This window comes from Hyperolius riggenbachi, chromosome 11, assembly GCF_040937935.1.
Source record: "Hyperolius riggenbachi isolate aHypRig1 chromosome 11, aHypRig1.pri, whole genome shotgun sequence".
Lineage (NCBI taxonomy): Eukaryota > Metazoa > Chordata > Amphibia > Anura > Hyperoliidae > Hyperolius > Hyperolius riggenbachi.
The window spans coordinates 8,364,359-8,378,677 of record NC_090656.1 but is presented as its reverse complement, the minus strand read 5'-3'; the positions used below and the strand labels follow the sequence as shown (position 1 = coordinate 8,378,677).

General features: G+C 43.6%; 1 protein-coding gene across 8 annotated transcripts in view; it reads left to right on the top strand.

The window, feature by feature from the left end:
* The window catches only part of LOC137538661 (b(0,+)-type amino acid transporter 1-like), a 154,743-nt gene extending 141,450 nt beyond the window's left edge, over positions 1 to 13,293 (top strand). For 7 of the 8 annotated variants that reach the window (XM_068260944.1, XM_068260939.1, XM_068260943.1 and 4 more), the window contains 5 exons: positions 5,634 to 5,737; positions 5,832 to 5,928; positions 8,843 to 8,992; positions 10,482 to 10,656; positions 12,587 to 13,293. In XM_068260944.1, coding sequence (XP_068117045.1) covers positions 5,634 to 5,737; positions 5,832 to 5,928; positions 8,843 to 8,992; positions 10,482 to 10,656; positions 12,587 to 12,657 — 597 coding nt within the window. In that variant the 3' untranslated portion in view covers positions 12,658 to 13,293. Of the gene's footprint in view, positions 1 to 5,633; positions 5,738 to 5,831; positions 5,933 to 8,842; positions 8,993 to 10,481; positions 10,657 to 12,586 lie in introns of those variants that run through there. The other variant, XM_068260945.1, reaches the window with a different exon arrangement.
* Positions 13,294 to 14,319: the final 1,026 nt, after the last annotated feature.

Here is a 14,319-nt window from a genome sequence, read left to right as displayed (position 1 = left end):
AGAATAGCAGCCTACCAAGCACTAGACCTGGGTTCGATTCCCGGCCAATGTATGTAAGCTGGCTTTTGAAATCCTACAAATCCTTAAGCAAGCTCATTTTTCTCTTGGATATATCACACTGGTACATGCTAGGCTTGCTTCAGCATGTAGCATTGTAGTGTGTTGTTGTGTTGGTGGTATAATGGTTAGGATAGCAGCCTACCGAGCACTAGACCTGGGTTCGATTCCTGGCCAATATATATAAGCTGGCTTTTGAAATCCTACAATTCCCTAAGCAAGCTCATTTTTCTCTTGGATATATCACAATGGTACATGCTAGGCTGGCTTCAGCATGTAGCATTGTAGTGTGTTGTGTTGGTGGTATAATGGTTAGGATAGCAGCCTACCGAGCACTAGACCTGGGTTCAATTCCCAGCCAATGTATGTAAGCTGGCTTTTGAAATCCTACAATTCCCTAAGCAAGCTAATTTTTCTCTTGGATATATCACAATGGTACATGCAAGGCTGGCTTCTGCATGTAGCATTGTAGTGTGTTGTGTTGGTGGTATAATGGTTAGGATAGCAGCCTACAGAGCGGTAGGCTTGGGTTCAATTCCTGGGCCTGGCCATTGTATGTGAGTTGGCTTTTGACATCCTACAAATCCCTAAGCAAGCTCATTTTTCTCTTGGATATATCATAATGGTACATGCTAGGCTGGCTTCAGCATGTAGTGTTGGTGGTGGTATAGTGGTAAAGAGAGCTACCTACCAAGCACTAGACCTGGGTTCAATTCCCGGCCAAGGTATGTAAGCTGGCTTTTAAAATCCTACAATTCCCTGGAAGACGAGACCCGAAGGCAGGAGGGAGAAAAAGGACTAAGGGAACAGTTAATAGGGTCTATGGGCTACCATATAGCATAAACAAGGTTCCATTTGCGATTATTTTAATTGTTCCGCCGGAATTCCGCGGAATTTCACAAAAATCCAGCGGAATTTTCTTAGCGACGGAATTCAGCGCTGGCGGAATCCATGAATTCCAGCGGAACGGAATTTGCTCTTTCCGATCATCCCTATCTGCTGTGCTTAAAGTGTACTAGAGATCAACGTTTAGTCAGAATCGATACTTACTCAGGGTTTCCTCCCGCCCCATAAGCACGTGTGACCCCCTTGCCATTCTCCCGCAGTCTTCCGTTCAGCCGCGATTAGCCCCGGTAACAGGCTCAGTCGCGTCCAGTGTGGGTCTTCTGCATCTGCGCATGCGCGGACCTCCCATGCATGCGCAGTAGACCCGGACTGACGTCACTGAGCTGTTACCGGGGCTGATTGCGGCTGTACGGCAGATGGATGACGGCATGGGACTCGCATGTATTTATGGAGCGGGAGGAAACCCCGGGTAAGTATCAATTCTGTCTAAACTTTGATCTCCGGGTTTCCTTTAAAGACTGGGTTCCTACCAATGCAGAGAATGATTAAGAAGTTTGTCTTAATGAATAGGTCTTCAAGGTTCTCGAATAAAATTCTAACTATGCATTCTAATAATTTAGGATTGGGAGTTCCAGACCTAGAAAAATACTATAAGGCCTCTATTCTGGATCAGTCAAGAGCAATTTGGTGCAGAGACTTCAGCAAACAATGGGTAGCATTGGAATTATAACAACTTCCAAATAATGAAGCTCTTATCTACTTAGAATCCAGACTCAACTGGAAAATACCACCTAAAATTCCCAATCCTATAACAGCCAATATGGTCAGTATTTGGAAAGAACGAATTAATCTTAGCAGTAAAAACCCTCTTGCAATAAAGTCAGATGTACCATTAATCAACTTGGCGATAGCTTTGAAGAACCTATCATTGGACAGTTGAATAGAAAAAGGCATTAAAAAAGTAAAAGACCTCCTATTAGAAGATAAATTAAAACCGTTTGAAGAATTAGTCTCTACGTTTAATATACCAGAAACAGATAGGCCCAAATATCTTAGAATTCGTAAATTCCTAGACAAACATATTCCTAATCCTATATTTTATCTACCTCAAATTAAAAGACTTCTAGACCCCCAAAATAATAAACAAAAGGGCATATCCATATTTTATAAAACATTGTTAAAATTAAAAGATGACGTCCCAAGATGCTAAATGGCAAGAGCTTTTTCAGATAGATATTGACCAAGAGGACTGGGAAGGGGCCTACAGGTCTCTTAAAAAATCTACTCATTGTGTTAACCACTATGAAATTTTTCTTAAATTACTATGGCACTGGTATTTAACTCCGGAAAAGATATCTAAATTTGACAGTAAAACTTTACCTTTGTGCTGGAGGAACTGTAACGATGTTGGTTCCTTGGTTCATATTTTCTGGTATTGTCCAAAAATTGTAAATCTCTGGAAGAGTATAGAAACATTCTTAAAAAAATTACCTGCATTTCTCACTACTATAACTCCTGATATGGCTTTATTGCATCTAAAAACATCTGACCTTCCTCCAAGTGAGAGATATATCTTCAATCATGTGTGTATTATGGCTAAATTGAATATAGCTGACAACTGGAAATCTCATTATGTTCCAACTTTGGAAGACATCTTGAGAAAGGTTGATGCAAATTTAATGGCCGAAAGGTCATGGGCAATAAAAAATGGAAATATTCATGCTTTCTAGAAAAGAGTACATCTGTGGCCTAATATTTTCAGAGAATCAAGGCTCCATGATGTTTAATGCCTGGGTTGATTGAGCCTCCTCACATAGACATATAGATATATGGAACTCCAATAACTAGCTGGAAACTCATGTATTATTAAAGATGACACTAAACCTCAAAAAACTCTTACTCCTGGAAGTAATTTTCTAAGGATCATTTGCCAATTAATTCAAAGCGAAGTATACATATCCTTGATATATAAAAACCAAGAACTTAACACAAGACAACAGCGCATTTAGTTTAAATTAGTTTAGTTTAGTCTAATTTTGTTAGTTTAGTTTAAATTCGTTCAGTAAGAATATATCACAGGAATATTGGAATCTTGTAATTTATAAGACATTCATAATTATGGGATCATATCTTGATTATTGGTTATTTTGAATTAGAGTCTTGGACCTATATAGTGATGGTGTTGTAACATAAGTGAACCATGGAGATAGAACAGGGATGCGTTCTCTGGAGTCTCAGTAGGGAGGCTAGTTGATCCCCCCATTCTCCAGAGGTTCTGTTCCTTGGGAAATCTCTATAAACAAGATCTTAAAATTTACACCATTACAGGATCACTTCACACTAAGGTAGCATAAATTTAAGATATGATTAATATTTTTATATATATAATATTGGGTATAATAAAAGACCAAAGGGAAATTGTCTGATATAGTTTAATTATAATTTTATGAAACTCAGCATTTATAATGTATCTATTTCAAGCTATGTCATTTACTAAAGGTATTTCTGTTCAAATTTCAACAACATAACTTTTGTACAGGTTATTTTATATTATTTGTTTAAACAAAAAATGTTATTATGTATAAAGTGTATCTCTGTTTTTTTTCATACATGATATGTCAATGGCATATTTGTTAAAAATTTGAAATTCCAATAAAAAATATTGAAAACTAAAGACTGGGTTCCTCAGCTCCCAGTTTAATATACTTTAAAGGGGTTCTGTAGCTGTACTGGTTGAACTCGATGGACGTATGTCTTTTTTCAACCAAAATAACTATGTAACTATGTAAATAAAATCAAAAAGTGTCACTTCCCTGGGGCTTCTAATGGTCCCCTTATAACTTGTCCCGCGCCATCACTGAAGAATCCTCTGTATCCCGCCGCGGGTCACTCATTAGTTTAACTAGACGAATGTCACTGCGGCTTGCGCGGCCGGTTGCGTCTTCGCTCGCTTCTCCAGGAGCTTACTGTGCATGCGCAGTACGAGAAAACTGCACCCGTAGATGCGGGAGGGAGGGCACAGCCGCAGTGTCATTCGTCTAGTTAGACGACTAATTGGAAGCTGACCCGCGGGCCGTGGCGGGGAACAGAGGATTCTTCAGTGAGGGCGCGGGACAGGTTATCTGCAGGGCGCCGTTATAAGCCCCAGGTTAGTGAAACTTTTTCTTTTTATGTACAGCCACAGAACCCCTTTAAGTTACTGTATTTTAACACTTAATACAAAGTTATTAAGTAAGGTAGCGTACTGTATTATTTAAGCCTATTTTTAACATTGAGTTTTCTGCAAAAAAAAAAAAAAAAGCACACTTATCCACTTTTAGCCAATCCCGGTCTGTGCCTGGGTAACCAAGACTCTACTGTGATTTAGATTTAGAAAGTCCAAAAATGTATGAGGCCTGAAATCCACTAGAAATCACTGCAGTGCTTTAAAGCGGAACTGTAAAAACATTTTAAGCACAGTGTTTCACTTACCTGGGGCTTCCTCAAGCCCCCAGCAGCCGCTCTGTCCCGCGCCGGTCCTGCCCGAACCGGCGTTCGCCCGCCGCCAGCTAGTTTCAGTTTCGCCGCCGGGACACTGCGCCTGCGCGGCTCTGACCATGCGTATCCTTTCTTCGCGTTCCCCGCTATTGCAGAGGGGAACGCAAAGAAAGGATGCGCTTGTCAGGGCTGCACTGGCCTCGACTTACAAGTCGAGGTACGGGACGGAGCGGCGGCGAGAGAACGGCGGTTCGGGCAGGACCGGCGCGGGACAGGACAGCTGCTGGGGGCTTGGGGAAGCCCCAGGTAAGTGAAACACTGTGCTTAAAATGTTTTTACAGTTCTGCTTTAGAATCACCGCAGAGCTGTGTGCAGCGATTCTTAGGCCGTATGCGATGGCGATTACCCGATGTTTGGAAGCGCTGTACATTAACATGCATTGCATTTTTAATAAAACTTTATTATACTTACTAGGTGTCCCTCTTCTGGCTGTAGCCACACCCCCTAAAGGAAGAGGTTATAGGTGCTTCTCTGTGACCAATCAGAGAAGAGCCTGTGATCTCTTCCTTTAGGGGCGGGGCTACGGACGGAAGAAGGAAATAAAGCATTTTATTGATAGGGCATTTTATTGATAAAGTGTGGAAATATCACCTAGGAGAAAACTCAGGAGCAAAAGTGACTTGAGTAGGGGCCATGGTGGTTGGTAGGGTGGTTGGTAGGGGCCATGGTGGTTGGTAGGGTAGTATGGTAGGGTGGTATGGTGGTTGGTAGGGTGGTATGGTGGTTGGTAGGGTGGTATGGTAGGGTGGTATGGTGGTTGGTAGGGTGGTATGGTAGGATGGTGGTAGGGTGGTATGGTGGTATGGTAGGGTGGTTGGTATGGTGGTAGGGTGGTATGGTGGTTGGTAGGGTGGTATGGTGGTTGGTAGGGTGGTATGGTGGTTGGTAGGGTGGTATGGTGGTATGGTATGGTGGTATGGTAGGGTGGTTGGTAGGGTGGTATGGTAGGGTGGTTGGTAGGGTGGTATGGTGGTTGGTATGGTGGTTGGTAGGGTGGTATGGTAGGGTGGTTGGTAGGGTGGTATGGTGGTTGGTAGGGTGGTATGGTGGTTGGTAGGGTGGTATGGTGGTTGGTAGGGTGGTATGGTATGGTGGTTGGTAGGGTGGTATGGTGGTTGGTAGGGTGGTATGGTATGGTGGTTGGTTGGGTGGTATGGTGGTTGTACAAATCAGGATTAGCTGTCTTGTTTCAGACCTTCGGAGATCGCGTCCTGCGCCCGGCGGCCTGGATCGTTCCTCTCTTCGTAGCGTTTTCCACTCTCGGATCAGGCAATGGAAGCTGTTTCACCGCTGGCAGGTCGGTTTGTTGCCTTTGTTTTTTTGAAATTTGAATTCAGAATTTCAGTTGAGTCATAAATCCTTTTCCTCCCTTTTACCTTTTCCCTTCGCAGGATAACGTACGTTGCTGGGCGAGAAGGTCACATGCCAAAGTTTCTGTCTTACATCAGCGTGAAGCGTATCACCCCTCTGCCGGCCATCGTGTTTTACGTAGGTTAGAGTATCCACTCTCCTCTGCGAAGACTGATCAGACGGGGGAGGTGTTACCGGGGTATCAGCTGACACATTAACTCATAGCTCGGTGTTGTGATACAGAGTTACTATGATCGTCCAAACTATAATAATACCTTAAAGAGATTCTGTAACTTAAAAACCTCCCTCTGGGGGATACTTACCTTGGGAGGGGGAACCTTAGGGTCCCAATGAGGCCTCCCCAACCGCTGAAGACAGCAGGAATCCAGCGCTGGCTCTCCCGAATCCTCCCCCGACAAGCTAAGATATATTTACCTCGCTGGGATCCAGCGCAGGCGCAGTAGCGGCTCTTCCTTTGGGTAAGGAAGAAATAGCTGAGCCCGATTGTAACTGCTCTACTGTGCAGGCGCAAAAGGACGCGCGCAAAAGGACGTGCGCAGTAGAGCGGATCGATCGGGTTCGGCTATTACTGCCTTAACCCGAACAGAAAGCCGCTACTGTGCCTGCGCTGGATCACGGTAGGTAAATATTTACCTTGCCGCACTTCAGTGGACACGTGCAATTAACCGGAGGGACGGAGGAGGATGGGGGAAGCCACGTTAGGATCCAGAGGGTTCCCCCTCCGGAGGTAAGTATCCCCCAGAGGGTTTTTTTTTCATTACAGATCCTTTTTAAAAGCATAGATAAAGTGACATGATGAGATAAACATAGATACATATAATACCAGCTGTAGTAAGAAATAAGAAATTCCTTTTTGTTTTCCAGTTCAGCAAGACTTAAAGTGAACCAGAGCCTAGGCCCCCTCCTGTATATATATATCAATGGGAACATTAGAGAAAACACCTACCCTGCTCTCTGTTTCATCCTTCATTGCTCAGCCTGCCTATTATCAGCCCTGATAAAATCCCCCACTAAGCATTCAGTCTGGCTTTGCTCAGGAATCATTATAGCTGAGTCTGTCTTCTCTGATGTCTTTTCAAGCCCAAGCCTGCCCCCTTCTGGCTCTGCTCAGGAATCATTATAGCTGAGTCATTATAGCAGGGCCAGCAGGGGGCAGGCTTGGGCTTGAAAAGACATCAGAGAAGACAGACTCAGCTATAATGATTCCTGAGCAAAGCCAGACTGAATGCTTAGTGGGGGATTTTATCAGGGCTGATAATAGGCAGGCTGAGCAATGAAGGATGAAACAGAGAGCAGGGTAAGTGTTGTAACGATCGGTGTAACACAGAGAGGGTCTGATTACCGGTGATCTGCAGTATCACCGAGAATGCAGATATATACCAGATTATTGATGATCTGCAGTATCACCGATAATCAGATATATCACTAACCTCTGGACACCTGAATGATAGTGTATTGGTGTAACAGTAATACTTTGAGTATTGCACCTGAGGGGCAGGTGTGAGGCAGTACAAGTACTGCACAAGAGACAAGTTCCTTCCACTAGCCTGGACTGTCCCGAGAGAGGAGTCAGGCTGGAAGTGGGAAGGACAGAGTGAGAGTGACACCAGAGAGGAGATGTCACTAACAGATCTGGGAACTGCCTCTAACAGTAAGGTCAGTTCTCGAGGTCGGGCAAGCCAGGTCGTTAACACACAGACAGATAAGATACAGAATCAGGAGACAGATACGGAATCCAATGGACAGGCAGAGTTTGGCAACGGAGTATCAGAATGGCAAAGTACAGAATCAGGAGGCAGATACAGAGTCCAGGAACGAGCAGAGTTTGGCAACAGGATATCAGAATAGCAAGGTACAGAATCAGGAATCAGAAGAAGGGTCAGGCAGGCGGAAGGTCATAACAAATAATACAATACAATATTCCTAACGCTAAGGTGTGAGCTCCTTGATCATCAACACCTTTGGAAACTGAGCTAGAACACAGATACTGGCAAGGTCTGAGTGCTACCACGTAGTGATCGCAACGCCAGACACCAGAGGAATGACCAGCATCCAGTATATATACTATAGCGCTCTCCAGCACCACCCCTAAGTGCTGGACCAATGGAAAGTGGTGAAAATGTCAGCTGACCAGCTTGGTCAGCTGACTCTTCTCTGGCTGTCATATAAGCTCTGCCTCTCAGCGCGCGCGCACGTCCTTCTGAACCTGTGTGGACTAGCAGTCCCAGCCACACCAGACATGTTTTGCAATGTATCCGCTGATTCGGGCGCGGGAGCTGCCGCGCTGCTCTCCAAGCAAGCGGCGGCTTCCCCGCGTCCAACCACAGTGTTTCCTCACAGGTGTTTTCTCTAATGTTCCCATTGATATACAGTACATGGTAAAATACATGAGGGTGCTTCGTCTCTGGTACACTTCAAAGAGACACTGAAGTAAAAAAATTATGATGTGATGAATTGGTTGTGTAGTACGGATAATTAGTAGAACATTAGTAGCATAGAAAATATGCTCATATTTTTATTTTAAGTTATATAGTTTTTTTTTGAATAACATTACATCCATTCTCTAATATTTGCAGTTTACACACTACTCAGCATTCTAAATGATTTTACAGAGCAGGATAGTGTGCTTTTGAACCCTTCTCTGCAGAGAAAAATAAAATACATTGACAGACACTTGAGATAACAAGCTTCAGAAGACAGAGCTCTCTTTGACTTTGAAAATTGTGGAGCTCAGTGGCTCTTTTGCATAGATAACAACTGGAGTTTCTTAACGCTTCCTGTACTGGAAACAAATATTAGACTCATGTCTCTGCTGCTAATGTTTTATTTCTTAGCTGTACTACACATACAAATCATTATGTCATAATTTTTTTTTTTTGCTTCATTGTCTCTTTAAAAGAAAATAAACATGTCAGCCTTCACATCTCTCTCACCCCGGGTTCCCTTTAACACATCTAATTGAAATAAATGATTGCTGTGACATGGGAGGGCCCATTCTGACTGTCTGTCCCATGTCTCTCTCTCTCTACAGGGCATAACTGGAATAATTTACATCATCCCAGCCGACATCAACACCCTCATTAACTATGCCAGCTTTGCCGTGTGGATATTCTATGGCTTAAGCATTGCTGGGCTTGTGGTCATGAGATTCACCAGGAAGGACATGAAGAGACCCATCAAGGTAGGTTTCCTCTTAACCTCCCGGATAACATTAACTATTTTCATACCGGCAGTCTCTGGCTCCTTAACCACTTAGGTCTATCTGGATGGATATATCAGTCCAGATAGCCTGCCCTGCTGCAGCTGAGCCGGGCATGTGATTGTGCGCGCTCTTGCGCGCACTCCCGCTGCCCTCCCTTAGCCCGTAGATCAACACAGTTCCCATTCATTGATCTATGTCTCCGTATGAAAAAACGGCGGCTTCCCTGAAAAGCCGCGATTTTTCTAAATTTCACGTCATCCCTTCGGTTCCTGTAAGCAAGAGCTCTCGTTTACAGGATGAAAAACAAAAAAATTACTGCCATCTTGTGGCCAAATTGTAAAACTACATCTACATACATTTTTTTGTTAAAAATATACACAATCAATTACATCTAAAATTATCTGTTTACCTCCCCACTCCAAAAAACCCCAAATAAAATTTTTAATTAAAAAAAAAAATTACAATAAAAAAAAACAAAAACAACATAAATAGTTACCTAAGGGTCTGAACTTTTTTAATATGCGTGTCAAGAGAGTATATTACTATAGTTTTTTTAAATTATAAGCTTGTAAATAGTGATGGACGCAAATTGAAAAAATTTACCTTTATTTCCAAATAAAATATTGACGCCATACATTGTGATAGGGACATAATTTAAATGGTGTAATAACCGGGATAAATGGGCAAATAAAATACGTGGGTTTTAATTATGGTAGCATGTATTATTTTAAAGCTATAATGGCTGAAAACTGAGAAATAATGCATTTTTTTCAATTTTTTTTCTTAATAGTCCCATTAAAATGCATTTAGAAAAAAATAATTCTTAGCAAAATGTACCACCCAAAGAAAGCCTAATTGGTGGCAGAAAAAACAATATATAGATCAATTCATTGTGATAAGTAGTGATAAAGTTATTGGCGAATGAATGGGAGGTTAAAGTTGCTCGGATGCATAAGGTGAAACGACACCGAAGGCTGAAGTGGTACCCGACACATACCCGCCACTCTTCCATTGTCTCTCTGCCGTCTCTATGACGACAGAGCTCTGTGCGCCGGTCAGGAGCCGCTTTCATTGGCTCCTGACCCTGTCCATCATTGTGGCTCACAGTGATCACATGGTCAGGAGCCAATGAAATCAGCTCCTGACCGGCTCGCAGAGCTCTGCCGACATACTGACGGCAGGGTGAGGGACAGAGCAGCGGAACCGCACGGCGATCATTGTTGTAATCTATGTCCTGTCAGAGCCGCACAGCCACAAGCATGACGTAGATTTCACAGTGCTGGTCCAGAAGCGGTTAAAGGGAACCTGTAGTGAGAGGAATAAGGAAGTTGCCATCTTTATTGACACTGAAAAAGAAGTTTATTGACATTTTGCAGATTGTAGGAGATCCTGACTCACAAAAGCCCATCATTCTGCTCTGCTTATGATTTGTAGTCACGCTCCTGATTGTGACCCTTTATACTTTCAGGTTCCACTTCCGATCCCCATCCTGATGGTCCTGGTGGCTATCTACCTCGTATTGGCCCCAATCATTGACAAGCCAGAGTGGGCCTACCTGTACTGTGTGCTCTTCATCCTCAGTGGCCTTCTCTTCTACTTCCCCTTTGTGCACTATAAGGTCAAATGGGCGCAGAAGATAATGAGTGAGTAATCTGAGGTGTCAATAGGTCTTAGTAATGTTAGTACTTTTTTGATGTTCTGGGTAGTTCCCCAAGTTGCTTGTGCTGCAATTTTTGGAGCGAAATTTCACTTAAGGTATTGAGAAGATAGAATAAGAGTAAGCCATTTGATTTCAGTTCAGCCACATAGGCCTCAATTCATAAAAATGTGTGCGGTAGTTCAGAGACAGGCGGGAAATTACCGCTAGCGGTAAATGAGGGTTTTTGCAGTGAATTCATAAAAAATCTGAGTGCGATAGCAGTCGGTAAGTGTGCGGTGTGGTGCGGAAAGCTGTCGGCAAAATTTGCTGAGTGCGGTAGTTTGCCGCTGACTTCCCAATGACAAGGTGCATGCTGGGTAGAAGTGGGCAGTTTTATACACATGTGACTTATTTTTTATAAATTATTATATTTTTTTTATAAATTATTATATTTGATATAAATACACACATATAATTATATATATATATATATATATATATATATATATATATATATATATATATATATATATATATATTGTGAAGTTTAGAGGGGTCGCAGCCAGCACGCAGTACACAGATGTATAAAATAAAGTCAGTTTATTGTGCAGTAGAAGAAAAACAGCTTCAGTTCAGCAGTAACAAGTGGAAAATAAACAGCTTACTTCAGCTTTGTAATATAAAGTCCAGCAGGTTCAAACAAAGTTCATTTTTCATCAGACCAATACCATACTAACAACAGACCAGGGTATGGTTTGGCTTCCATCAAGTGCTCCAATATTCCTTATCAGGAGATTCCGTAGCAGACATGCTACTCCTCCAACACCTCTCCTCAGACTGCCCGTGAGGCTGCTTCTTATGCATAAATTTGCATCTCATCAATACCATATTATTGAGGCTCTCAGCCCCACTGACAACCAGGTGTGTACCTAGGTGGGATGGGAAGGCCCGCCCTTCCTTCCCTCCCATCCCAGGAGTCCGGCCCTGAAAAGAAAAAAAACCAAGCAGCAACTGCTTGCTGCCAAAATCCGGACTCCTTTCATAGGACCACACAAGGTTTTAAAGTGACCATAGTCCAAATACCGGGGAAATGTACCTCCTATCTACTACCCAGCCCCGATGGCCCCTACAATATATATATATATATATATACACACACACATATAATTATATGTAATTATTCTTATAAATTATATAACTCTGTACGATTCCTAACCCTTCCGCCTCTGTATCCTTAAAAATTCCATAACATTAAGTTGAAAGGGCTCCATTTGTCACCTAAATGCTGCTGTGTAGAGCAAACTCGCCAGGTCTTTGCTGGCGATAACAAGCTGTTATTTATCGCTTCCTTACTCCTCCTTTTTTTTCCATGAATACACTTCATTCACTTTACCGACACAAACAACATTTACATTACCGCACCATTACCGCACTAATACGGTAAACATGCGTTCAATTTTATGAATCCACTAACAAAAACATACCATGCGGTGATTTACCGCTTGGGTGATAACGCATGCGGTAATGCTTTATGAATTGAGGCCATAGAGTGTATACCTCCCAACTTTTTGAGATGAGAAAGAGGGACACTTAAGCCATGCCCCTGCAACACCCCTGATCACGCCCCGTCACACCCCTAGTCCCACATACCATAAAGATTTCATAAGAAAAATATGTTGTTTTATATTTCAAACCACACTGGTCCTTTCTATCCTGGTTCATTTTCCTTCATATTAACATTTTAAAATAATAAATATATCAATTTGAAGAATGGGAATAACGTTTAGAGTCAATCAAATACATTTTTTAGTAGAGAAATATATTTAAATAGAAAGAGGGACAAAGTTCTGAAAGAGGACAAATGAACAAAGGGGGACAGTGCAATGCTGCCGCCACTCTGGATACAATTTGATCGGTACTTCTTTTTCTTTCAGATCCAATCACCATGTACATCCAGATGGTCATGGAAGTGGTACCACCAGAGGAGGCCAAGCTGGCCGAATGAGGAAGCTCCATCAGTGCTGGAACAAGAGGACATCCTGCTCCACCTACAGCTACCAGGGCAAGCAGCAGCGAACTTGTGGCTGAAGTAGAAAAGGAAGTAAAGAGAAGAAAGATCTCCACACATGCTGGTCACATTCCATCAGGGGCGTAGCAATAGGGGGTGCAGAGGTAGCGACCGCATCGGGGCCCTTGGGCCAGAGGGGCCCCGAAGGTCCCTCCCTCAACTACAGTATTAGCTCTCTATTGGTCCTGTGCTTATAATAATCACTTCTATAGATACATTGAATAGTGGTAATCATTAACAAGCTGTTCCCCATCCCCTTCTTGCACCTCTGACACTGTAGTTGCCATTGGCAGGGATTGCTATGTATAGAGTGCTTGGGGGGTAATCAGTAACAAGCTCCTCCCCATCCTCTTCTGGCACCTCTGACACTGTAGTTGCCATTGGCAGGTTTTCATGCGCCGTATCAATTGTCATGTATAGAGTGCTTGGGGGGCCCGATGTAAAACTTGCATCGGGGCCCCCAGCTCCTTAGCTACGCCACTGCATTCCATGATAGGCGGGGCCAGTTCTAGACTTTTTGCCGCCTGAGGCAAACTTTTGAGGATGCCGCCCCTCCCCTATAGGTAGTATAATTGCCCCCAGGATAGGTAGCCTGAAGGGGGTAGCAGCCAGGAAGGGGAGCAGCGGGCACAGCACCTGGGGCTCCCCCGTCCGCGCTCCCCCTCCAGCTATTTGCGCAGCATTTAATTTGTCAGGCGGCGGGGGATGCAATGACTCACCTAGTTCCATGATCCAACGCTGCGTTCCACCGCTCATGTCACTTCCTGCAATGCGGCTGTACTGCGGAAGTACAGTGGGCGGCATTGCAGGAAGTGACATGAGCGTTGGATCACGGAACTAGGTGAGTCATTGCTTCCCCCGCTGCCCGACAAATTAAATGCTGCGCAAATAGCTGGAGGGGGAGCGCGGACGGGGGAGCCCCAGGTGAGGGAAGGAGGGGTCTGACCCCCCCCTCCCCACCGCTGTGCTCCCTTCCTGGCTGCTTCCCCGTCCAGATCGGTAACCCCACCCACGCCCCCCACTTCCGCTGCCTGAGGGACCTGCCTCACCCTGCCTCATGGGCGGCCCGGGGCTGATGATACGTCACGAGGAGCAGCTGTGTAATGCATTTGGAACCCAGCTGTTCTTAGTCACAACTGAACACAATCTCACTAATTCCACATAATGGGGGAGGAGGAGAGGCGCCCAGAGGAAATAAGACACTTATAAAATTGTTTAAATGTAAACTGGGAGGGGGCTTATCTCAAGGACGACAACGGTAAAAAAACAAGAGATTTATTTGCACTAGGTAACGCGTTTCGTGAACATATAAAAACTCACTTTATCTGGCGCTCAAGGCTTGGCTTTAAAACTTTTGACCGGCACTGTTATTTGGCCTACTGGTATATACACATAAAGCACATTTTTTATGCAAATAAATCTATTTTTTACCCGTGGCGTCCTTGAGGTGAGCCACCTCCCAATTGACATTTTAACAATTCTACAATTCAATAACAAAACAATAACATTTGTAACAAGCTTTTCTCCCATAGCACTCAAAGCACATAACTATGTCTCAGACCAATACAGGGTTGCAGGCTGGACAGTGTTACAGAGGAA